This window comes from Polypterus senegalus, chromosome 7, assembly GCF_016835505.1.
Source record: "Polypterus senegalus isolate Bchr_013 chromosome 7, ASM1683550v1, whole genome shotgun sequence".
Taxonomy (NCBI): Eukaryota; Metazoa; Chordata; class Cladistia; order Polypteriformes; family Polypteridae; genus Polypterus; species Polypterus senegalus.
In genome coordinates, this window is record NC_053160.1 from 65,626,087 (window position 1) to 65,651,649 (window position 25,563).

At 39.5% G+C, this 25,563-nt stretch overlaps 1 protein-coding gene across 2 annotated transcripts in view; it reads left to right on the forward strand.

The window, feature by feature from the left end:
• The window catches only part of psd3l (pleckstrin and Sec7 domain containing 3, like), a 579,632-nt gene that overhangs the window by 178,286 nt on the left and 375,783 nt on the right, over positions 1-25,563 (forward strand). For both annotated transcript variants that reach the window (XM_039758767.1, XM_039758768.1), the window contains one exon: positions 9,225-9,336. In XM_039758767.1, the coding sequence (XP_039614701.1) occupies positions 9,225-9,336 (112 nt within the window). The remainder of the gene's footprint in view (positions 1-9,224; positions 9,337-25,563) is intronic.

A 25,563-nucleotide genomic window follows, 5' to 3' on the forward strand; every position in this document is an offset into this window, starting at 1 on the left:
CCTCAGTTTTTTTTCCTGTCAGGTTTTTTGACATATAGTCATTTTTTAGATCTACACAGAAAGTCTTTGACAGATAGTTTGAAATTTTCTTAAAGGCGCCTTTGACTATAGAGTAGGATTCAAAGTTTCACTTCTATTTAATTCTTTTATATCACTCTTTACTGAGAAGAATTTCACAGTGGTTACACACATTTATAACTTAAATACTAAGATATTAATAGTTTAAGGCTGCATCAGTATGCCTCTATCAAAGAAAACAAATTATTAAAGGTTATTTCCATGCTGAAAAGGAAAGCTCTCAGAAGCTTTAACTTTTCCAGTGATTGGGCTGTAGCTTTAAATTTGCTGTTCTGGACAAAGATCTTTTTGAAGATGGAGTTATGGGTGCTGGCTTTAGCAAAGGCATATGCAGGTAAGTTCTACAGATTCACAGATGGTGCTTTTTGTATCTTAATAAAAAATCTGAAGCCTTATTCTTCAAATGTTTTCTGGGAAAAACAGTTTGTTCTAAACTTTCTGTAGCTGCAGCAGTTTCTAAAAAACTGTAATTAATAATCATATATTAGTAGCAAGATACTATATATATATATATATATATATATATATATATATATATATATATATATATATATATATATATATATATATATATATATATACATATACAGTGCATCCGGAAAGTATTTACAGCGCATCACTTTTTCCACATTTTGTTATGTTACAGCCTTATTCCAAAATGGATTAAACTGGCACACCTATCCTTGGCCAGTTTCGCCCATTCCTCTTTGCAGCACCTCTCAAGCTCCATCAGGTTGGATGGAAAGCGTCGGTGCACAGCCATTTTAAGATCTCTCCAGAGATGTTCAATCGGATTCAAGTCTGGGCTCTGGCTGGGCCACTCAAGGGCATTCACAGAGTTGTCCTGAAGCCACTCCTTTGATATCTTGGCTGTGTGCGTAAGGTCATTGTCCTGCTGAAAGATGAACCGTCGCCCCAGTCTGAGGTCAAGAGTGCCCTGGAGCAGGTTTTCAACCAGGATGTCTCTGTACATTGCTGCAGTCATCTTTCCTTTTATCCTGACTAGTCTCCCAGTTCCTGCTGCTGAAAAACATCCCCACAACATGATGCTGCCACCAACATGCTTCACTGTAGGGATGGTATTGGCCTGGTGATGAGCAGGGCCTGGTTTCCTCCAAACGTGACGCCTGACATTCACACCAAAGAGTTCAATCTTTGTCTCATCAGACCGGAGAATTTTGTCTCTCATGGTCTGAGAGTCCTTCAGGTGCCTTTTGGCAAACTCCAGGCGGTCTGCCATGTGCCTTTTTACTAAGGAGTGGCTTCTGTCTGGCCACTCTACCATACAGGCCTGATTGGTGGATTGCTGCAGAGATGGTTGTCATTCTGGAAGGTTTTCCTCTCTCCACAGAGGACCTCTTGAGCTCTGACAGTGACCATTGGGTTCTTGGTCACCTCCCTCCCCCGATCGTTCAGTTTAGGTGGCCGGCCAGCTTTAGGAAGAGTCCTGGTGGTTTTAAACCTCTTCCACTTGCGGATGATGGAGGCCTCTGTGCTCTTTGGGACCTTTAAAGCAGCAGAAATTTTTCTGTAACCTTCCCCAGATTTGTGCCTCGAAACAATCCTGTCTCGGAGGTCTACAGACCTCATGCTTGGTTTGTGCTCTGACATGAACTGTCAACTGTGGGACCTTATATAGACAGGTGTGTGCCTTTCCAAATCATGTCCAATCAACTGAATTTACCGCAGTTGGAGTCCAATAAAGCTGCAGAAACATCTCAAGGATGATCAGGGGAAACGGGATGCACCTGAGCTCAATTTTGAGCTTCATGGCAAAGGCTGTGAATACTTATGTACATGTGCTTTCCAAATTTTTTTATTTTTAATAAATTTGCAAAAATCTCAAGTAAACTTTTTTCACGTTGTCATTATGGGGTGTTGTGTGTAGAATTCTGAGGAAAAAATTAATTTAATCCATTTTGGAATAAGGCTGTAACATAGCAAAATGTGGAAAAAGTGATGCGCTGTGAATACTTTCCGGATGCACTGTACATATACAGTATGTATATGTAGATTTCATTTGTAAATTCATGTATTTGTTTATTTCCATAAACAGAAATTCCAGGTTGGGTTCTATTTTATATACTAAGATTTGAATTAAATCATTATAAAACTAATGAATTATCTCTATTCTGCCCTAGACTATCTCTCTGTTACCCTAAGTCACTTTTAAAATATATTCCATAATTTTTCCTACTGTGTAAAGTAAATTTCTTGTGTGAATTATTGTTCCATTATTACCTTTTTCATTTGAACTAAACGGCTGTGTAATTTGTAATTGTGGCAGTCACCGACAGTGCTATGAATATATGGCCTACGGGATTACTTTCTAAATTACATTTTCAGTTTGAGGATTTTCTGAGTAAGCCATTTGTCATTTCAGAATGATGTATTGCTATATTATGACAAGAGACCTTAAACTTTAATATGTTATGTAATTTTTCATTTACCATCACAGGAATTGTTTTCTTTGATAGAAAACATTATACTTGAGTGAAATGTAAAACAAAAACGATTCTACATATTACATCAGTGTATTTACTAAAACACTTGCTGGAAGATGCCAAAAACGATGTCCAGTTAATTTACTTTTGTCAAGTTGCAATATGTTGTGTAAATAAGGGGGATAAACCACAGGAAAAATGTTTTCGGGTACCACCTTGGTAACCCCATATACTTGAAGTTTAGGCAATGAAATAAAGCACATCTTTACAGACATGGGTTCAGGTTACCAGCTAATATGGAAGATAAACCGTGAAGGGTGGGTCTAGGAGACCAGAAACTGGAGGTGATGTCATTGGTAGTAGATATAACAGTCATCCTGTCTGAAGAGGGAGTAAGAGGGAAAGGATTAGAGCACAGCACCAACCCTTAGTTTGGCGGGTGATCACACTTACTGAAGCTTGTAAGCTGTCTCCCATATGTCAGGTGACCCGAACCGAGGGGTTGTCAGCCAATGAAAGGGTATCACCGTTGGCAAAGAGGGTGCCCCGACAATGAAAGACAGTAAATCTATAAGGCTGGAAGTCCAAGAACCTCCTTCTGAGTCACAGATTCGATTCCTTTTGCACCGCCATCCATTGGAGAGAGGCATGTTCGATGATAAAGGTGAACCCATGGCTTAGGAGGTAATACCTCAGTTGGTTAACAGCCCATGTGATCACAAAGAGCCTTCCATTCCACTGCTGCATACCTGGTTTCCAGGTCGGGTGTTTAACACCATTGACGCTTTGGCTCAGCATGACACCAAGACCTGTGTCTGAATCATTGGTCTGGAGGATAAAAGGCAAAGAGAAATTAGGAGCCATCAAGACTGATGCTGACATAAGGGCCTGCATAAGGTCAAGAATTACAGTGTCTGCTTTCGAATTCCATACCACCATATTGGGAGCCTGCTTTTTTGTTAGATTCGTTAAGGGCATTGCCCTCTTGGAAAATGGGAGGTAAACACGTGGTAGTACCACCATGCGGCCATTTGAGGATAGCATCGATTTTTGAACACTGTAGTCAAACCCATACCCCTGCCCTGAAAATTTGGCTTCCATTATCCCAAAATAACATTTCTTAGGGTTTATCTGGAGGCCCACCCGATCTAATGTCTGGAGTATGGGGACCAACATGATGGGGCTAGACAAGGGACTATATCTTTCCTCAGTCACACCAAGGTATAACACACACTTAATCTCAAGGTCCACTTCTGCTTGTTTTGCCTCTGGGAGTCGATATGGGCATTATCTGATCACTGCAGGTTCCGCCACAATGTCATGCACAATAAGGTCCTACTAGGATTTTCGCTCACCACCTCCAGGATAAATGGGACAACTACTTTTGATTACTGTCATTGTTTGGCTGTTGAATTGGTGCCAAAGTTAAAGATTGGTTTGTGAGCAAACTAGGAATGGGACTGACTGGAATGGGGATTTGGGTCCCAATTCTTTCATGGTTTCAGCAGATTGATGTTATGCACCTATTTACTCAGTCGATGATTAGGTTGTTTCACCAAATAGTCAACAAGCTCTTTCCTCTCCTTAACTTCGTAAGGGCTCTGCCAGTGAGTTAGTAATTTGGAGTGGCAGGTAGAGATGAAAAACATGACGTGCTCTCTGGGGCACCTTTACAGACGTGCCATGGTTGTAGCAATGAGCCTGTGCTCTTTTAGAATAGGTCAAATTTTCACAAATTCATTGTGTAACTGCATAGTATATTCTAATATATTTGTAGAAGGCGATTGCTTCTTCCTCCAAACCTTCTTCAAATACTGTTTGTCCAATAGCCCTCAGGGTTATCGCCCATATAGTAGTTCAAAGGGGGTTGGGTAGGGGAGACTTCCCCATAGCCAAATACTACAAGGGAGAGTAACTGATCCCAGTTCCATCCATCCTCACTGACCACCTTGCATAGCATTTGTTTGAAGGTCTTATTGAACCGCACACCTAGAGCATCAGTTTGAGGATGGTATACTGAGGTCTTTAAGTGCTGAATCTTGAGTAATTTGTCAACTTCTCTGAATGTCTTTGAGGTAAATGGCATCCCTTGGTCTGTTAAGAATTCCTTAGGGATGCTGACACATGCAAAGACCATTACCAACTCTTGCGTGGTATTTGTTGATTTGGCTGTTTGCAGTGAGATAGCCTCAGGATATCGGGTCTCATAATTGACCTACATGAGGATATATTTATTTCCTCTGTCTGAGGGTTCAAGGGGTGCTACAATGTTTATCCTTATGTACATGAATCGAATGTCTATGAAGGGAACAGGGGCTAGAGGACCACGGTCCCCTAGGAATCTGAGGAATCTGGTAATTGGAACTCAAGATAGGAAGTGCAAAGGTGTTGGACCTCCTTATTTATTCCCAGCCATAATCGGAACTTGAGTGTTTTATTGGCTCCTAGATGGGCATCTAAGAGGTGAGTGTGTGCTAGCTCACAAGCCTGAACCCAGAAAGTCTGTGGGACTAGTAACAGCGACCACATCTCGCTCTCATGTTCCACTACAAGATATATTAAATTGGTATTAACAATAAAATGCAGTCTCTGTGGCAAGAGATGTTCAGTACATTGACCGTTTACCAGAGCTACTGCATTTTTGTCAAATTTTAAGGAATCATAGCTTCATTTTTCCCTTTTAAGGGAAGCGAGAGTTTGATGAAATTGCAAACAATTTCTTTTTCTCCTCAGACGTTGTTCTTCGTTTGTAGGACTGTGTGCAGTCTTGACAAACAATAACAAATGATACTGCCCCCAGACGTTCATGTAGCGCATTGCAGTTAGATAGATAGATACTTTATTAATCCCAAGGGGAAATTCACATAATCCAGCAGCAGCATACTGATACAAAAAACAATACTAAATTAAAGAGTCTAAGAGTCGCATAGTGTTGGGGAGGAATGATCTCCTCAATCTGTCAGTGGAGCAGGAGAGTGACAGCAGTCTGTCGCTGAAGCTGCTTCTCTGCTTGGAGATGACACTGCTCAATGTGGTTCTTTGTGACTGGAGCCTCTATTGAAGGTTCTGTTTATGATACTGTACGTCAACAATAAAAAATCTGCTATTGCTTTCATAAATTTAAATTTCATTTTAGGGAAGCTAAATGCAGCTTATGAAGGGCTCAGTTTGCTGGAAGTATGCAATCATACAATTTGCATTGTGGCTGCTATGCTGTTTATTTGGATTTTGGTTTGAAAATGAAAATGAAATGTTGAAATTCAGTAGAAACTGCAAATAAATCGATGACACTGGATCCTTCTTTCATATTTGTTCAATATTTGGAATAATATCATTTACTAATTTTTGACATTATCATTTATCATTATCATTTTTGACATTTGGTAGAAATAATTTTTCTGCTGAGTTTATGTACATTTTTTTAAACAAACTTTAAGTAAAGAACATGGTTGTCTTATTGAATTCATATTTATGAACTTCCATAAATTTAAATCTCATTCCATTGCTTTACAATTGAAGATGAGTTCCTTTTGCTACATGTGTTGTGTACAAAAAAGTTTAAGTTGAAATCAGTAAAGCTCTTGTGTGCTTTGTTTACATGTGTTTTCTTTCTAAATTTTGTTTGAAATTTAATTGCCATAGAATAAAGTGCAGCACACCAATTACTATAATATATACATATATAACCCCCTTTCCAAAAAAAGTTAGGATGCCATGTAAAATGTAAATAAAAACTGAATATGTTTTGCAAATCACACCCTGTATAAAATTGAAGTACAACATATCAAATGTTGAAACTGAGAAATTATTTTTTTTTTATATGTGCTCATGTTGAATTTTGACAAGTGACAAAAATGTTGTTTAAAATTCTTTTAAGGTTTCATGCTGTGACTGTTGCACCCTTTCTATATCTTTGGCTTTAAAGTATTCCTTGGTTTGAAACACATTATAGCTACTGATCTAGAAAAATCAAAAGAACTGTAAAAATTCTTGCCTATTAGATAAAAAAAATGGGTCAAAGACATGATGCACTGTAAAACCCAAAATCTTATAAAAATTTCCCATTTTTAGCTGTACATGGAGTCTAGGTTCGGAACTGGATTAAAATGCTGTCAGCACGTAAGGAAAGCCTTTCAAATTCGCAAATGATTATACAGTTCAACAAGTATGGAAACAGGTAAAGAGCAGATTAGGGGAGATAAATTGCATTAATATTTAAAAAAAAATGAAGTTATATATTTTAATACGTTCTTAATAGTCATAGTGCTGGAGAGTGACAACATGCTGAATATTTGTCAGACCAGCAAGCACAAATTTTGCTGTATTCTGTATATGTGACAATGCTACTGCTACTACTAAATCTAGATACGTCTAATTGCAGTTACAAATTGAAAAGCTGAGAGGAGGCAGGCATGTCTAGTACCATGGCTTAGAACAAGTGCATTGCAGATGGTTATTTGAATGAATTGAGGCTCCAACAGTTGCATACAGTAAATTAATCCAAGCAGTAATTTTGGAGCTGATCCCAAAATTATTTAATGTAGGAAATTTGTAATTCCATTCAACTCAGTTGAATGCCTTTAGAAACACCTTTGTATTCCCTGATACTGTATTATATATTACATTAAATAGATGTTGGAAATTAGAAAAAAAAACACCCACCCCTTAAAGATTTAGTCAGATCTTGTGAAATAATAGAGTAAAATATTTTCAAATCACATTGTATTTTTTACCATAAACCTGTTGTCTGTTTTGAAGAAGAAATAGGGTTTATACGATTTCCAGTTTAGAGGGCTTTTTATTTTTTTAAGGTAAAAACAGATAAAGATATTTTTGTTTGTTAGGGACAATAGGAAAATATGCCCAGATTAAGCAATTCTATCCCTTAAAGCTCGCAAGTGCAAAAATTGTCACCAACATTAATAATATTAGTAATAATTTTAAATGTATTAATGTTACTATTGTGCTTAAACTTGACTGAGACTGCAATTCTATCTAAAGTGATGGTTGTTTTTACCACGTCTTTCTCTTTTGCTTTTGCATGCTAATTATATAAATACTCTGTTTTTACTATTGGCTATTGTGAAAACCGCTGTAAACATGAAGGGCAATAATAATACCAGCAGCAGAATACTCGTAACTATTAAACGGGTCCAATCTATTAACCATACTGATAAAATACCTTGAATGTATTATTAGGTTTGCTGGGTTTTTTCTTACAGTACCCCTTTTTATGAAGGGCATTAAAAACATAAAAAAAATGTGGCTTTCTGGTACTAGGAGTGATACCTGCATCAAGGATCACGTCACTCCAGCTCCCCATAAATGCTCAACCGAGCAGACCCTCTTCAGCCCCCTCGAGCACCTGTCCTACGCTCCCTTTGGCACTCTTTCTCCCAGGTGCCTGCCTCCAGCCTCTTGTACTTGCTTATTCACCAACTGCCACCTCTTTCATTACTCCCTCTCATTTCAACCTCCTACTTTCTGTTGCTCCCTCTCTGTCTGTCTTTTCTCGACTCTGGACTTATTTCTTGACTCCTCCTTTAAAACTCTTCTGTATAATTGGGTGCAGGTGAGACAGTCTACTACCTCCAAGGCACAACTGAGGAGCCTGACAGATGTGCCTGCACATGTATGTGTCACGGTCAGCCAAGCAACCCAAATCAACTACGGAGCAAAGTGTTCTTGCACACTAATTGGAGCCCGCACACAATTATTTATTTAAAACCTGCTCCACACCACGGACCACTCATCGCAGTCAAACAGCAATGAATGGTGCTACACAGACCAGTGTTCATGAGCTTCATCACAATCCAAATGGAATAAAAGCATTAAATGATGAGCTGTACTCAATGAATAGTTTCTTGAGATTGTTGTTTTTTAAGATTTCACAGAATAGTGTACAGAGCAGCAATGATGGAAATATCCACAGGTCTGTTACGTCGATATGCAAACTGAAATGCGTCCAGAGAGGCAAGGGCATTACAGTTTGTGTTGTGTCATGACCAGTCTTTCCAGACACTTCATTAAAATGGAGGTTTAAGTTTTGGGGCAGTTGTTATTGAGGCATGTCACGGGCATGATTATACTGTAGTCTTTTTAAAACCCAGAGGGACTGTACTGGAGAGCAGAGACAAGGTGAAGATGCCAGTGTTCACATGTGACAGCTGGGTGGTGCTTTTCTAGAGAACACATGAAGGGATGGTATCAGGGTCAGTGGCTTTGCGAGTTTTAAACTATTTAAAACATTTTCCTCATCTCTGTTTCAATTACTATGAAGTAATTCAGTGAATGTAACACTTTACTTTGCAGGTACAAAAGGGTTTCCTTTTGTAAATCAGAATGAAAATAATTGTGTGGGTTTGTTGGGGTAACCAATGATTAACTTTTGCTCTAAGCAAGGTTTGATGAATCCTGCCCTGCTGTCAGTGCTATTGGAATAGGCTGTAGTCTCTTGTAATCGTGGTATCAGGTGGCTTGCTGCAGTTGGGCCAGATCACTTACAAAGTATCTTTATCTGGAATCTAGGCTAATGACGGAGAAAAATAAACACATTTTGTTTATTTTTAGCTTCCTGTACACTCTCTGATGTTTTAAACTTCCCATTTCCACTTTGGACATGGTATATCTCCTTCTGTGCAATACAAGCAATAATTTTAAAACTGTTCGTATTTAATATAATTAATCTTTTTCCTTTTATAGGCAGAAACTTTTGTTCGGGTCAACAGCACCTCTCCGCATGCAAAAAATACTGCCAAAGCTAAATATGAATTTCTTTTTGGTAAAAATGAAGAGGAGAAGTTATCAAATAGTGGTAAGGAGTATTTTTATATTTATAAAATATCACCCTTTACATTGTATTTTTTGTGTTATTACATTGTACAGTATTTTTAAATTCTGAAGTAATAGAACTGTTGTTATTTTGTCATAACTATACCATTTATTTGTACCCATTTTGTTTTGATTAAGTAATGGAAACCAAGTAAACTACTTTATACAAATTTGGATGTGATAATGTGATTTAGGACTCTGTATTGATTGAAACTAATATAAGGGAATAAGGTTTTGAGTAACTAAATACCATAATGCAGGCAGGAATTGTGAAGTGAATTTATGAGCTTAACAAAAACTTAAAAAAATCTCTAACAATGGATCTCCTTCTGTGAAATTAATAAAAAAACAATGTCCTACAAAATTAACCATCTGTATGAACAGCTTTCTTATTTTCCAATTTTTGTTAGGCATTAATAATTCACTCAAGATTTTTTATGCTTAGTAATTTCTCTTTCTGGACAGTATCTTCCTGGCAAGTATTTTCACTACTTTGTTTTGTGGAAATTCTAGCACCTTTTGAAGAATATGAACTTTTCTTTCATAATTCACCCTACCAGCTGAGCTGTCATGCAATAAAAACACTTTGAGAAGTGCTATATATGCTGTTGACAGCTATGGAATATGGTTGATTTTTTATTTTTTAAGTATGCCAAGAACTAGAATAAGGTAATGTTAATCTTCCACTATGTTCTATATAAAAGAAGCACATGCAGTGTAACTTTATGTAAATTTAATTCATTAATGTTTTAAAGGAACAATTGCAGTGCAATATTTGACTCATTATAACAATGTATGAAATAATTCCCACTGGAATGATAGCAGTGTCTGTTTGTATAGGCGTTTCACATTTTACCACAATTTAAAATCCTAATGCGTTTTTTACTTTGATTACCACAAGAGCTTTGTGTCAGACTGTAACAAAATACATAATACATTTTTCAGTCTGGGGATAGTTTCTGATGTTGCCATTGATTTTTTTTTTTTTTTTTTGAAAGCATCATGTATCTAACATTGACCTGTCCTGTCCTCATTCTCGGATCTGACAAAAAATCAGTTTTCAGATTATTGAGCATGAGGTTATTTTTACTGGAAAATTGTTTTTACTTTTAAAGAATGTACAGTTATGCTTGAGAGAGAGAAAAATTAATACACTTTACATGTGCAGTATTCCTGCGGTGATGGTAGTGATAAGCCATGCATTTAAATTAGTGCTACTTACTCCTGTGATGGACAGCACGGTGAAGGTTTTTTCTTTTTATTCTTATTCCTTTTCACATTCCAGAAAGTGTAAATCTGATGACTGTAGACTCTGAATTGATTTTGTCTAATAAAGTTTGCATTTGATGGATTGGAAGGCTGCTCAGGGTTAATTCCCAATGTGTGCAGGATGCTGTAGAATTATGCTTTAGCTGCTGCAGCTTTATTTTAGAATAAGCAGGTTTGGATAATGAACTAGTAAATATATGTAAGGTTACAGAGAAATTCATCTTAATCATTTAGAATAAAAATGAAACAATACTTTTGTCTTTTATAAACTGCGGGCTTCGCCCACCCCAACCCCCTCATCCCCATCCCCCCTCCCTGTGCTAGGCGCCAACCACTTGCATCTCTGCCACTCGCATTGTGAAGAGACATGATCGCTCCTCTGACACCCCCTTTTAAACGGTGATACAATGGGAAGCATATACAGTTTTTTTTTTGTTTTTTTTTACCTCCTCTTTGCTCAATCAGCGGCTGGCTTGCTGTTGCTGCTGTGCCGCGTGATCTGCATTTTGCATGGCGCACTTCTGTCATATCACCTATGTCCATATATTCGATCTCTTTTCGCTGTTATCTTTTCATCAATATCGCATTGAATTTTGATTCTGTGTTTGGAATTACATTGTGACAATGCAAGGTATAACTGCCCGTGAGTGAATACCGTTTCTTTCTCTCTACAAGAAATGTGTCTGACATAACCATGCAGGACTTTTTCCCCATCTCTTTGCATAAGCTGTTGTCTCGTGGGGCTTCCGGCCCTGGGCATGGTTACATCGCTTGGCACGAAGACTCGTCTCGCGGGACATGAAAGTGTCTTTCAGACAATCACATCTCGTCTCCTTCCAAGATTTTTTTTATAATAGAGAGATGTGATATGGAGTAGTGTAATGCTAATAAGATCCATGATGCTTCGGTAAAAAAGCATAGAAGTCCTCTTAAAAACAAACAATCAGCACAGAAGGTATATGTCATAAAATAAAAGAAAAATAGTCTGATATTCTGTTTACATTAAAAAAAACAATTTAACAATGAATATGAAAGTCTGTTATAATGTAGGGAAAATGATACATGCATTATTTGCAGTTTTCATGTTTTTTATCATTCATGCAGTAAGAGGTAGAAGTGGGTACTCCAAGACCTTGTTATAATGGTTTAATTCTGCTGATATGGGGTCACTTATGTAATCTGTGTTTTCCCCTTAAATTAGCCCTGTTATCTATTGCAAAAAATCTCCAGTGGTTGGTAGATGTATAATTTTGCCATGCCCAATAAAGCCTATAACGCTTAAAACATTTGACCTCAGCTCGGCAGCATTTTCATGTTTTGAGACTGTGTACTTAACCAAGAGAATTTCATTAAAATGTATGGCATCAAGCTGAATGTTGACACAAGCTTTACTTGTACAGCTACCTTCGCAAACTAGAAGAATATTTCTCTGCTATATCATGTGATCATTGGTAAGACAAACTATTCTCCATGTTTGGTTTAATGAAATTGGAGCTATTTAACCCTGCATTAAGTGTTTAACCACAAAGGTAAATTTTTTCATCATTTTGTCTGCCACATCACGCTGGAATAAAATAATGAATGACTGCTTGAAAGTACAGGGAGACTAGGGCAGTCCTCTCAGTGCCACTTAGAAATACTCTAACTTGAAGGAACACTTTGTTAAGTTGTGCTAATGAAGTGTGTTTAAGTATAGGTTTATTTGATTATAAAGTAATTTCATTTTTTTCATCCTCTTTCCCACACAACTCCTTCACTTACTTCTTCACTTATGTCTGTGGGAATGAAAGAATATTATATAATGTGTAAGAAAACAAGAATAATGTAGTTTGTCAGATGGAATGGTACTGTGTCTGTTACCAAGCTGACTGTTCTGATTTTGTTTTTTTTTTTCTCTTCTACTCATACTGACTGTGGTACATTCGTAAATATCTGTGGTACAGACCTACATCTCATAACACACACTTATGAATCAAGTGACCCCCTGGCAATAAACACTATCCTGTGTTTGGAAGCAGAAAGAGGATAATATTAGGTCATAGTCTCATAGTAGGAGACATTTTATGTTTGTTAGAAACGAGTACTACATTTAGAAAATTTAGGCTTAAGTTATTTTCTTAGCAACTGATGTTAAAGTCTAAATTTATTTATTAACTAATTTACCACTGAAAGTTTTTGGTGAGAAAATGTTTTCCTGCATGGTAAAATGTTTTATCATATAGGATGATGTGTCCATTGCATAAGTAGTGCATACATCCCCTGCATGTCCGGAGGTGTGTAAATTGAAGTATGTACAGCTTAAGTGTCACCTGCAACAATTCAAAACAGCATATGGATGGGTACCACTTTATACATTTTGCGAGGGATTGCACATAATGTGGTGTTAAAAATTGCATAGTACAGGTAGCCCTTTATTTATATGGTTTTGATGTAGTGTTTTTTCTTCAGTTACATGAGTTGTTTTGCCATTGGTTAAATCACAATTAATGAAAGGCTTACATATGATAATTGAAAAATATATTCTTATGTATAATGTATTTGTAGTCATGGATAGTGGAATACTTGTGGCCTGTTGAACATACTTAAATCTCAATCATCTCAATGGCTTGCTCTTGACCCCCTTCAATGCTTTGTTTATAGTCTCAACATCTACACACCTTTGTTGGTCTGCGCTTCGGTGATGATTCACTTTTATAACAAGTTACATTTTGTAGCATTCTATTTATTTGTTCATAGGGTTTGCAGTGAAATATACATTCGCACTGGTTTATATAACAGGGTTCTGTTTTGGGGCCGCTTCTTTTTCTCATTTATATCTTCCCAATAGTTAATATCTTCCGGCTCCATGGTATTTACACACAGCTATATCTATCCACTAAATCCACTTCTGTTTTCCCTACAGATACTCTTATTGTATGTCTCCAAGACATAAAGACATGGATGACTCACTATTTTCTCCAACTAAATAGCAATAAAACTGAGGTGCTCCCCATTGGTTCTAAATCCACACTTGCTAAGGTTAACCAGTCTTCTATTTTAATTAACAATATTAAGTTTGCATGTTCTCTCCGTGTGTGCGTGGGTTTCCTCCCACAGTCCAAAGACATGCAGGTTAGGTGGACTGGCGATTCTGAATTGGCCCTAGTGTGTGCTTGATGTGGGTGTGTTTGTGTGTGTCCTGCCGTAGGTTGGCACCCTGCCCAGGATTGGTTCCTGCCTTGTGCCCTGTGTTGGCTGGGATTGGCTCCAGCAGACCCCCGTGACCCTGTGTTCGGATTCAGCGGGTTGGAAAATGTATGGATGGATGGATATTAACACAGGGCAACACGGTGGCGCGGACGGCACGGTGGCGCAGTGGTAGCGCTGCTGCCTCGCAGTTAGGAGACCCAGGTTCGCTTCCCAGGTCCTCCCTGCGTGGAGTTTGCATGTTCTCTCCATGTCTGCGTGGGTTTCCTCCGGGCGCTCCGTTTTCCTCCCGCAGTCCAAAGACATTCAGGTTAGGTGGATTGGCGATTCTAAATTGGCCCTAGTGTGTGCTTGGTGTGTGGGTGTGTTTGTGTGTGTCCTGTGGTGGGTTGGCACCCTGCCTGGGATTGGTTCCTGCCTTGTGCCCTGTGTTGGCTGGGATTGCCTCCAGCAGACCCCCGTGATTCAGTGGGTTGGAAAATGGATGGATGGATATTAACACCTAGGTGAAGAGCCCGGGTGTCATTCTTGACAGTACTCTCTCCTTTTCTTCCCATATAAGTAATGTTTCTTGGACTGCCTTCTTCCATCTCTGAAACATCTAGACTTCGTCCTGTTCTTACACAACACAGTAGTGAAGTATTGGTTAATGCCCTAGTCACCTCACGTGGTTCAGATCTAATTATGCAGATCCAGATCGTCTGGATGACTTTGATTTATGTGGGGACGATTCCAGTTCGGCGCAAAGACGATTCTTCATGCTGTCAGTTTGCACACTTCTCGATGGTCTGGGATTTTTTGGGTGATTTTCTATGTAATAAACTTAATAAGTTATAGCGTAATGAAAATTGCATAATTAGATCTGGACCACCCTATATATTACTGTAATGCTATTCTATCTGGCATCCCACAAAAACTTATACATCCCTTATAACTTACTCAAAATTCTGCTGCCAGGATAATAACCTCTTCTAAATCCACTGAACATATTGCACATATCATACCTATTTTCTCCCAACTTCACTGGCTCCCTGTTAACTACAGAATACAATACAAACACTGCTCTTAACATTTGAAGCTCTCCACAACCTTGCTTCCCACTACCTCACTGATCTCTTACAGACTTACACTGCCTCTCACTTACTCAGATCCTCATCTATAGCTCTACTTTCTGTACCTCACATCAGCTCTCATAGTGCTCCTCAACTCTGGAATTCTCTTCCCTCTCATATTCGTCAGCTCGATTCAATATCACATTTTAAAACTGTCCTCAAAACTTATCTTTTCAAACTGGCATACCAGTTGTGAATTTTGCACTGTTACTGCCTGTTATCTTTGTTTGTTTGCTAATTATTTCCTTTTGATTTATCATTCTCTTGTTTTTATTTTACTAATGTTGTTTAACTTCACTGTAAGGTGACCTTGAGTGCCAAGAAACGCCCCTATTAAATAAAATTTATTATTATTATTATTATTATATAAAATATGTAAAATCAATGTGCATACAAAATGCATTATGTACATACAGATCAAGCGATGAGTGAAACCTTTTATCAAGAAGAAAGCTGAGTGGGAGGAATGGAAATGATTGATTGCCTTGCAAAGAACACACCAAAACCTGACATCCGACTTTGTAAAAGTGAAATTAGTCATATCCTAGAAACATGTTTGTGATTGATTATGTTGACATTGTTTACTGGCAGTAAGTTGATAACCTGACTGTCTGTTTTACCTCTGAACTTTGTGAATTATCATCAGAATTTAGAGGCTTTTAGCTTGGGCTTTTTAGTTAAAATCTTGGCTTTGTTACTGTCTGTGTGATGTTTCCACTGTTTTCCTGTGCCTGAATGTTTTTTCCTCCAGAATTCTTGTTTCCATTGCAAACTTTAGTTGTGCCCATGTGAGGCTAATCAGCAACATTGAAATGACCCAAAGAGTTTGTGTTTGTGATTGACTGGTATCCCATTCACAGTTGCGCCTCACCTTGTGCCAATTAGTTTGAAAGTAATGCTTTGGCAAATTGAATCTTTCATAATGACTTGTTAGAAGAATTTAAGCCTTTAATTATTGCTTCTAAACAAAAAATACTTTAACTCAAAACAAAACAAAATCCTTTAAAAAAGCATTAGCAAAATACATTCACAGTTTTATTTTTTTCTTTCTTAACAAGTGAAGAACTCTAGTAGTCCCATAATAGTTATAATGAAGCAGGGTGCATTGTGAAATTTTAACAAGGCAATAAAAGGTACAGCTGAATTTGCAGTTTCTTTCATGTAAAAACTCTTTATTCTCTTGTTCCTTGCTGACTGTTGTGCTGGCAGTGTGACACATTTTCATACACTTGACTGACACATGTCTTATCTATTATAGATGTCCGACTTAGCTTGTGCTCCCTTGAGATTTATATGACAGCTGGCACATTTTCTGGAGCCTGGCTACTGTCATGTGTCTCTGTTATACATCTGTGCTCTCAATTGCTTGGCATCAAAAGATGAGACTCAGAGAGAGATTATCCAGCATTACAGAGTACTTTTAATAAATTGTATAGATACCACTGTTTTGTTTTTGCCTTTGTTTTCACATTTGTACACTTTTTGCAGGCATTTATGAAAAAGAGCTATAAGCATTAGAGAAAACCTCGTGTTAAATAGTGCATATTTGCAATATCGACATTCAATAGAAGGAGGACAGAACATTTTTAGAAAACATTAAACATAAATTCTCCGATTTGCTCCCAGTCCCAAAGATGATCATGTTAGGTTAATTGGAAAACCCTAAGCAGGCCTGCTAGAAGGGAATGTGTGTGTGATTGCCACCTGTGCTGTCTGATCCACAGTTGTTTCCCACCTTGTTTGTATCCTTTGAGGCCAGGATAGCAACTCTCTGCCACTATGAAGTCGCTTAGAAAAGGAGTGAGCTGTGAATGGTATGACAGATTGTGCTCTGCATGATCACTCTTTCCTCTGAGGAATGGTTGCCTCTGAATCCTCATTTGATCAACAAAAACTCTTGATACTGTAGTGTGGCGATGCAATATTCCTTGCAAACCATTGTTTTATTTTTGTATATAGTTGTGTTATTTTTATTGTTTGTGTAGTGAGGTATTGTGACTAAGGGCGGCATGGTGGCGCGGTGGTAGCACTGCTGCCTCGCAGTTAGGAGACCTGGGTTCGCTTCCCGCGTCCTCCCTGCGTGGAGTTTGCATGTTCTCCCCATGTCTGCGTGGGTTTCCTCCGGGCGCTCCGGTTTCTTCCCACAGTCCAAAGACATGCTGGTTAGGTGGATTGGCAAATCTAAATTGGTCCTAGTGTGTGCTTGGTGTGTGGGTGTGCTTGTGTGTGTCCTGCGGTGGGTTGGCACCCTGCCTGGGATTGTTTCCTGCCTTGTGCCCTTTGTTGGCTGGGATTGGCTCCGTGACCCTGTGTTCAGATTCAGCGGGTTGGAAAATGGATGGATGGATGGGTATTGTGACTATTCGACAAACCTATTTAAACAGGTATTCTGAATTCAACTTTTAACTTATTAAATTGCTATAGCTATCGCTTATACTTGGCAAACATAACCAGTATGAGTCAACTAAGACTAACAGGACCAAAAAAACAGAAAACGTGAATGAAACTGGTAGCATCGTATTTACAAAGAAATGCCAGCACACCAAACCTCCCAATGATTAGCATTTTTGTGGCAATACACAGTCACTGGATAATAATTCCACAACAGTCAGAAACACTGGCTACACAGAGAGAAATCAGAATCTGCTCTGCTTTAGTTTCTCTAAATGTTGAGGGACCAGACACTGCGATACAGCTAGATGGCACTTGTCTTTTGTGTGGGTCAGATTGAACTGTGAGTTAAAATCAAAGGGGGAAGCAAGTGTTTTATGATGAATAGTGTATGGTCCATCAGAAACTGTTCACCTGATATGGAATAATACATTATTAAATGTTGTTTTTTTTTCTGATTGCTGTTTATATTTCTCCACAAACTAACACAGACAATGTGCTAAACAATCCATACAATGTTATTACAGAATACTCATCATTTACATCATGAGGGATTATTGTTATTGTTGGGGACATCAAAACAAAGCAAATTTAAGGAATGTTTACCTTAAATATCATTAGCATATCACCTGGTTCACAGTGTTAATGCTCTGGATCACTGCTACCAGTACACCCTGATAAGGAACACATACAGCCCCAACTCCATCATTTAATTTCCTGGTGACACCACCATCATAGGCCTCATCACCAACAATTAATGAGACTGCTTACAGAGAAGAGGTTTTCATGCTGATACTGTGGTGCCAGGACAACAGTCTCACACTTAATGTCAGCAAAATCAAGGAGGTGGTTATAGCCTTCAGAAATCAGAAGGCAGACCTCACTGCCCTCTACAGTACATTGGAGGGGTTACTGTCACTGATGGACTGAGGTGGGAACAACATAATTTTGCTGTTGTCAAGAAAGCTCAACAAAGCTACATCTTCTGCAGACATTTGAGGAACATTTTAATTTCTCCATCTCTACTCACTAACTCCTATAGGTGCAACAGTGGCTGCATAGCATCCTGGTATGGCACCCACTCATCTCAAGAATGTAAAGCACTGCAAAGTGCGGTGAAGACGGCACAGTTACTGGCACCCATGCCTTCTGTTCAGTGAATACAATATGCAACGGACGCTGCCTTAGAATGCCAAACTGTATTATAAAACTCTATCCTGCACAGCCTCTATCCAGGCTTTTAATGACCTTTTGGGCACAGCCTTCAGCAGTGTGTCTGTTTGCAGAGAGAGTGTTGACCTTGTTGAGAGGTTTACTTACCTTGGCAGTGACATTCATGTGTCTGGTGACTCTTTCTGTGAAGTCAGTAGATGAATTGGGAGAGCATGGGGGGGTCATGAGGTCGCTGGAAAGGGCTGTGTGATGCTCCTGATATGTATGCAGAAAGATGAAGGTCCAGGTCTTTAGATTCCTGGTGCTTACTGTGTTGCTATAGGTTGCGAGACATGGACGCTATCCAGTGACCTGAGATGAAGACTGAACTCCTTTGGTACTGTGTCTCTCTGGAAAATCCTAGGATACCGTTGGTTTGACTTCGTATCGAATGAGCAGTTGCTCATGGAGTCCTGAATGAGGCACATTACCTATATTGTGAGGGAGTGACACTTACGGCACTACGGCCATGTGGCACGTTTCCCCGAGGGTGATCCGGCTCGTAAGATCCTCATTGTTGGGGACCCGAGTGGCTGGACCAGGCCAAGGGGTCGCCCACGTAACACCTGGCTGCGGCAGATAGAGAATCATTTCTGGGACTGGACCACGTGTGTGCATGAGGGGTTGCAAACCAGGATCTCGGTTGTTTCGCCATGTAGTGGGTTCATTCCTTACAGCTTCCTTACAAAAGTTGGGCAGGTTTTATATCGAAATTCTACGCGTAATGGTCATAACTGGAAGCAGTTTTTCTCCATTTACTGTAATGGAGATGAGCTTCAACGCCGTGGGGGTGGGGTTTCGTGTGACATCATCACGCCTCCCACGTAATCACGCAGTACATAGAAAACCAGGAAGACCTCAAAAAAGCCCTGAAGAAAACATGCATTATATAATTGAGAAGGCAGCAAAACAATAAGAAGTGAGCGAGTGACATATACAACCATATGCATGAGTTCTGCTACTTCGGAAACAAAGCACGATGTAAACCTACACTTTAAATTAAGTTCATAGACAGGCTGCGCTGGCGTTTGTAATTTAGTGCCTGCCCATATAAGGCCGTCCGTCAGCGGCAATCCAATAGCAAACTGCCACGGGTAAATATTCACGGGTGAAGGACTGTGCTTATGGAGAGGAAGATGAGATGGTCAGGGTGGTGTTTGACACAAACTCAGCGAAACTGCGAGAGAAAGTTTTAAGTGCCAGGACTAAGGTAACATTAAATACAGCCATGGACATAGCGAGATGGCACCAGCACAGCTGGGAACCTTCGATGCATGTACACCGAGTGGCTCACGTGAACTGACGCAGTGCATAGATAAAAAGCAACAGTTCCAAAGAGCGCTGAACAAAAACCGAATTACACAATTGAAAAGGCAGCAAAAAATATGAAGCGTGTGATACATACAAGCATATTCTGCTACTGCGGAAACAAAGCACACGTTGGAAAAAGTCAATGTCCCGCTAAAGGAAGACAGCGTAAAAAAAACCCGTGCATGCAGTGTGTCAGGTCTCAGATAAAGAAGAAGACGAGCTGTTTATTGATGCAGTAAGAAACGAATCGATGAATGAAACCTGTCATCTTTACAACGATTGACAAACACGGAATGTAACTTGAACACAACACATCCTACAAATACGAACCTGATTGAAAGAAATAATGATAATCAAATCCTTGATGACAGCAACACTCAGTAACACTCACAAAACAAATACTGTATATTATATATTATATAAATAAATATAATGTGTGTGTGTGTGTGTGTATGTATACATACATATGTATGCATGTACAGTGCATCTGGAAAGTATTCACAGTGCATCACTTTTTCCACATTTTATTATGTTACGGCCTTATTCCAAAATGGATTAAATTTATTTTTTTCCTCAGAATTCTACACATAACACCCCATAATGACAACGTGAAGAAAGTTTACTTGAGGTTTTTGCAAATTTACACACAATGATTGTGATTAACACAAATGATTGTGTTACAAAATGCCAATTTCAAGTGTCTACCTTGACCATCATTATTCTTTGAATTTTGAAATATTTAAGCATATTGAAAAAGAAAACAAAATTTACATTTGGTGCTTCAACAGTTAATCATATAAAAAATCTGTTTCTTATTTTCTGCATGCTCATTTTATGACAAACAGAAAAGGTCATATTCTGTTTTTGTCAAGGGTAAATAATAAGTGAGCAAAAGACCTGTTTGAGATAAGATTGAGCTGAAGTAACAAAAATCTTTTAAGATGGCAAACACTTTGTGGTAGTCTTCCAGGAGCACTGCTAAGGGAGAAGGAGGGTGTGTGTGCCATTCAACGTTATTTTACCACTCAGCGATTGAGTTATGTTACAACTGTTGTACTCTTATTTGCTCTTTAGCAATTACTTTAGCATTATTACTGAACTATTGCTGTATTTGTTATTATTGTTCTGTGCTTCAAAATTACTTCTAATTCTACCAACTCATACTTAATTTCACAGTACAAATTTGCAAATGGCTTCATAAAGTCAGAAGCACTAAATGCTAAATAAAGCTAAAAAAATACTTGACTTTCTGCCGCAATGAGAAGTTCACAGGTTTCAGAATTGCTTTTTATTTTATGCATGTAACATGTATTTTATCACTCTTCTGGTTGAAGCAGAGTGGAACACCTCATATAGTATAAAATTGAGTGTGTGTGTGTATATACCGTGCATCTCACAGACAAGTCTGTATACACAGACAAGTATACAATACTTTGTTGAAGTACCTTAAATACCTGAAGCCAGTTAAAATGGAAAAAAGTTGACTCAACCTTTCTGTTGTGTGTCTGAATGTGCCACACTACGCATGGAGAACATAAAGAAAAGCAGAGAATTGTCTGAGGACTTGAGAACAAAAATTGGGGAAAAATATCAACAATCTCAAGGCTACAAGTCCATCTCCAGAGATCTTCATGTTCCTTTGTCCACTGTGCACAATATAATCAAGAAGCTCACAACATATGGCACTGTAGGTAATCTCCCTGGACGTGGACGGAAGAGAAAAATTGATAACAGACTGCAACAAATGATAGTCCGAATGGTGGATAAACAGCCCCATTCAACTTCAAAACATATTCAAGCTGTTCTGCAGACTCAGGGTACAACAGTGTCAGCTCGAACTATCCGTCGATATCTGAACAAAATGAAACGCTATGGCAGAAGAGCCAGGAGGACCCCACTGCTGACACAGAAACATAAAAAAGCCAGACTGGAGTTTGCCAAAATGTACATGAGGAAGACAAAATCCTTCTGGGCGAACGTCTTGTGGACAGATTAGACCAAGGTAGAGCTTTTTGGTAAAGCTCATCATTCTACTGTTTACAGAAAACGGAATGAGGCCAATGAAGAAAAGAACACAGTACTTACAGTCAAACATGGTGGAGGTTCTAAGATGTTTTGGGGATGTTTTGCTGCCTCTGCCACTGGATGCCTTGACTGTTTGCAAGGCATCATGAAATCTGAAGACTACCAAAAGATATTGGGGCACAATGTAGGGCCCAGTGTCTGAAAGCTGGGTCTGCATCAGAGGTCATGGGTGTTCCAGCAGGACAATGACCCGAACATACCTCTAAAAGTACTCAGAAGTGGTTGAAGAAAAGCGCTGGAGAGTTCTGAAGTGGCCAGCAATGAGTCTGGGTCTAAATCCGATTGAACACTTATGGAGAGATCTCAAAATTGATGTTGGGAGAAGGCGCCCTTCAAATCTGAGAGACCTTGAGCAGTTTGCAATAAAGTGGTCGGAAATTCCATTTGAGAGGTGTAACAAGCTTGTTGATGGTTACAGGAAGTGCTTGATTTCAGTTATTTTTTCCAAAGGGCGTGCAACCAAATATTAAGTTTAGGGTGCCAATAATTTTGTCCAGCCTGGTTTTTGAGTTTTGTGTGAAATGATGTCAGATTTGGCTTTTTTTCTCTTGTTTTTTTGTGTTGTTCCAATGCACATAAAGGAAATAAACATGTGTATACTAAAATATTTGTAATTGCAATAATTTTCTGGGAGAAATGGTGTTTTTTCTGGGAAAATTCCAGGGACGCTGATGATTTCGGCCATGACTGTATAATAAATATTTAGCCAACCTGCGGCGTACCATATGCCGCATAATCAGGCCGGTTTTTTAATGATTTTTAAGCACAGGGAGAAAATTAACGTTTGAAAAATCAGAAATGCAATAAATCAGCAAGAAAAGCAACATTGTAACAATGCATGGAACGAACCAACACACAATCGTCCGTGACTGAAAACTGGCGGACCGCCATCGCGCCTTCTCCTGCCAGACGGAGTGATGGTGGTGCACGGCGCTCAGGCACGGAGGGTGGAACGGGAGGAGAGGAGAAGGACGTCCATTCCGCTTCCTACGTCATTCTAGTCTGCTGATTTCTCGTTCAGTATGCACTGCCCGCTCATGTGCCCACCTCCAAGTCGTCACTTGAGTCGTTGTCATCTTTGCACAGTCCAGATGCACCTGTGACTCACGTAGACTTTTCATTGCTCTGTGCGGTTTTGGCTGCTTTTCTATATATATTCCACCAAGACACCCGACCACGGTATTAGCGAAGTGGGAGGGGGGTGTGTACAAATGGTAGGGACGTAACCAGTGGGAGCGTATGAGTCATACTTAGTTGGAATTCCATGGTTTGCAGCCCGAATGTGGTTCAACGGCTTACCCACGCCTCTCTGCGCCAGGTAGACACACGCTCAATCTCATGCATAATTATATATTGAATGCTAAACACTTCTGGAAATATACGGTTGTCTAAAATGGGTTGGTATGAGATTACAACAGTAAGTGAATGAAAAGATGGAACTCTGGAGAGAACAAAATACAACACAATTGTGAACCCGCAGCATAACAAACGCCGCATAATTATTTATTGATTGTTGAACACTTCTGGAAAGACACAGTTGTCTAAAAAGGGAGGGTTTGAGGATACAACAGAAAGTGAATGAAAAGATGGAACTCTGGAGAGAGCAACATATTGTCCGTGAGTGAAGAAGACACATGTTTGTCGCGGATGCGAATTGCTGTATGTAGCGTGTAAAACAGTTTGCTATGGTGCACGCGGTCATGCGTTGTAACCAAAAACTCGGTTTTTAAAGACTGCTTACTTCATTGTGTTTTAACCTCAGTTGTAAAGGATACGACTGTAGGTGAATGAAAAGATGTAACTCTGGAGAGGGCAACATACAATACAGCGTTTTACACGCTGCATACAGCGATTCACATTCGCGACATACTGTTTTACATGCCGCATACAGCGATTCACATCCGCGACAAATATGATTCTTCTTAGATGGTGCTCTCGTGTCCAACCACGCTCTCGAAGCATACACACTGCCTGGTCATGTGCCCTCTCGCAAGAGCAACCAACAGAGACCCGCCCACCAACTGTAACACCATGGGAAACCCCTCAGAAACTGTTTTACACGCTGTATACAGCGATTCACATCTGCGACAAACAAACTGTTTTACATGCCGCATACAGAGATTTACATCTGTGACAAACATATCTGTTCTTCGATAGTCCTGCCGCGTCCACCGTCGTTCTCGAAGCATACACGCCGCCTGGAAATGTGCCCGCTCGCAACAGAAACTCACGGAGACCCGCCCACTAGTTGCCTGTGTGTGGGCCTCTGTCTGTCTCTGGCGCTGCCTGTGTGTGTGCGCGGCTTTCTCTTGCGCTGCCTCTGTGTGAACCGGTCAGGCACAGAGAAGGTCAGCTGCTGAGAGAACGTCTCGACTGCTGCAGCGCCTGCATTGGTGAAGCAGGTGAGATGGTAATGAAACAGAGGCACAGGGCTTATTGGTTTTTAAAGACTGCTTCCTTCATTGTGTTCTAACCTCAGTTTTAAGGGATTGTTTTAAGGATCCCATGGGATACCCCTCGCAAACTGTTTTACACGCTGCATATAGCGAATCACTTCCGCGAGAAACATGACTCTATGAACAGTCAACGTGGCTCAGAGGTGCATGTGGACTCTACGTCAGACAAACATAAATGACGCCGTTTTTCCTGTGTCGTCGCGTCCGAGTTGGTGGGCGTGGTTCTGCGAGTTGTCGTCGTATCCAATGGTCTTAGAGTTGGTGAGCGTGGCTCCTTCCTGCGTGCACCGTGGGCGTCTTACTTGTCGGCAGCTTAGTGGATCCACGCCCCTTCCGGCGTGCTTTCCATGGGTGTCTTGCCATTCCATGGTTGTCTTGCCTTAGTGAATTATATATATAGATATATATAATACATAGTTTACTGTCAAATAATGCAAAGAGTACACGATACTTGTTTCGCCCTTATTTGGGCTCATCAGGTGTACACAGTCAGTGCTCCCCATTGCAGGGATCGAACCTTGGACGTCAGCGTCAGAGACGAAGTCCCTTTACGCGGCGCCATGGCATGTAGTTTGTTTATTTGACAGCCTGTAGATCGGAGTAATTACATTCATAGCATCCGTGTATGGGTGGTTAACCACCTGATAGGTAACCACCAATACAATCAGATCGGGACTCAGAACACGAATGCTATATATATATGTATATATATATATGGATAAATAGGTTTAGAAAATGGTATATACACACACATATATATAATGTTGCATTACATATTTTTGTATATCCTGTCATGAGGAGACATTCAAGTACATTGTACATTGATTTTGATGTCAGTGATTATTCAACATAGCTTAAAGACATATGTTGCTGCCTCTTAGTGGCTTTAGCCATTACTGCAATCTCGAATATAAAACCTTGTTGAAGGGATGAATATTCAAGATTATTGTGTTTATGGCAAGAATGAAAGGTATGACTAATTTCTTATAACACCTCTAGTTTTCCACCCTCAGATTTCCTTCTCAGTTTCTGCCCAGCAGCTTCTAAATTAATTGCTTCATAAGCTATTTCAGGGAAAGACTTGCAAAGACACTTAACACTTGAAGAAGTCTGCTGGTTGTGGTTAACTAAGCATATGTATTGGTAATTGTCTCTCAAGGTGATCCATGGTTGTGGATATCTACCTAT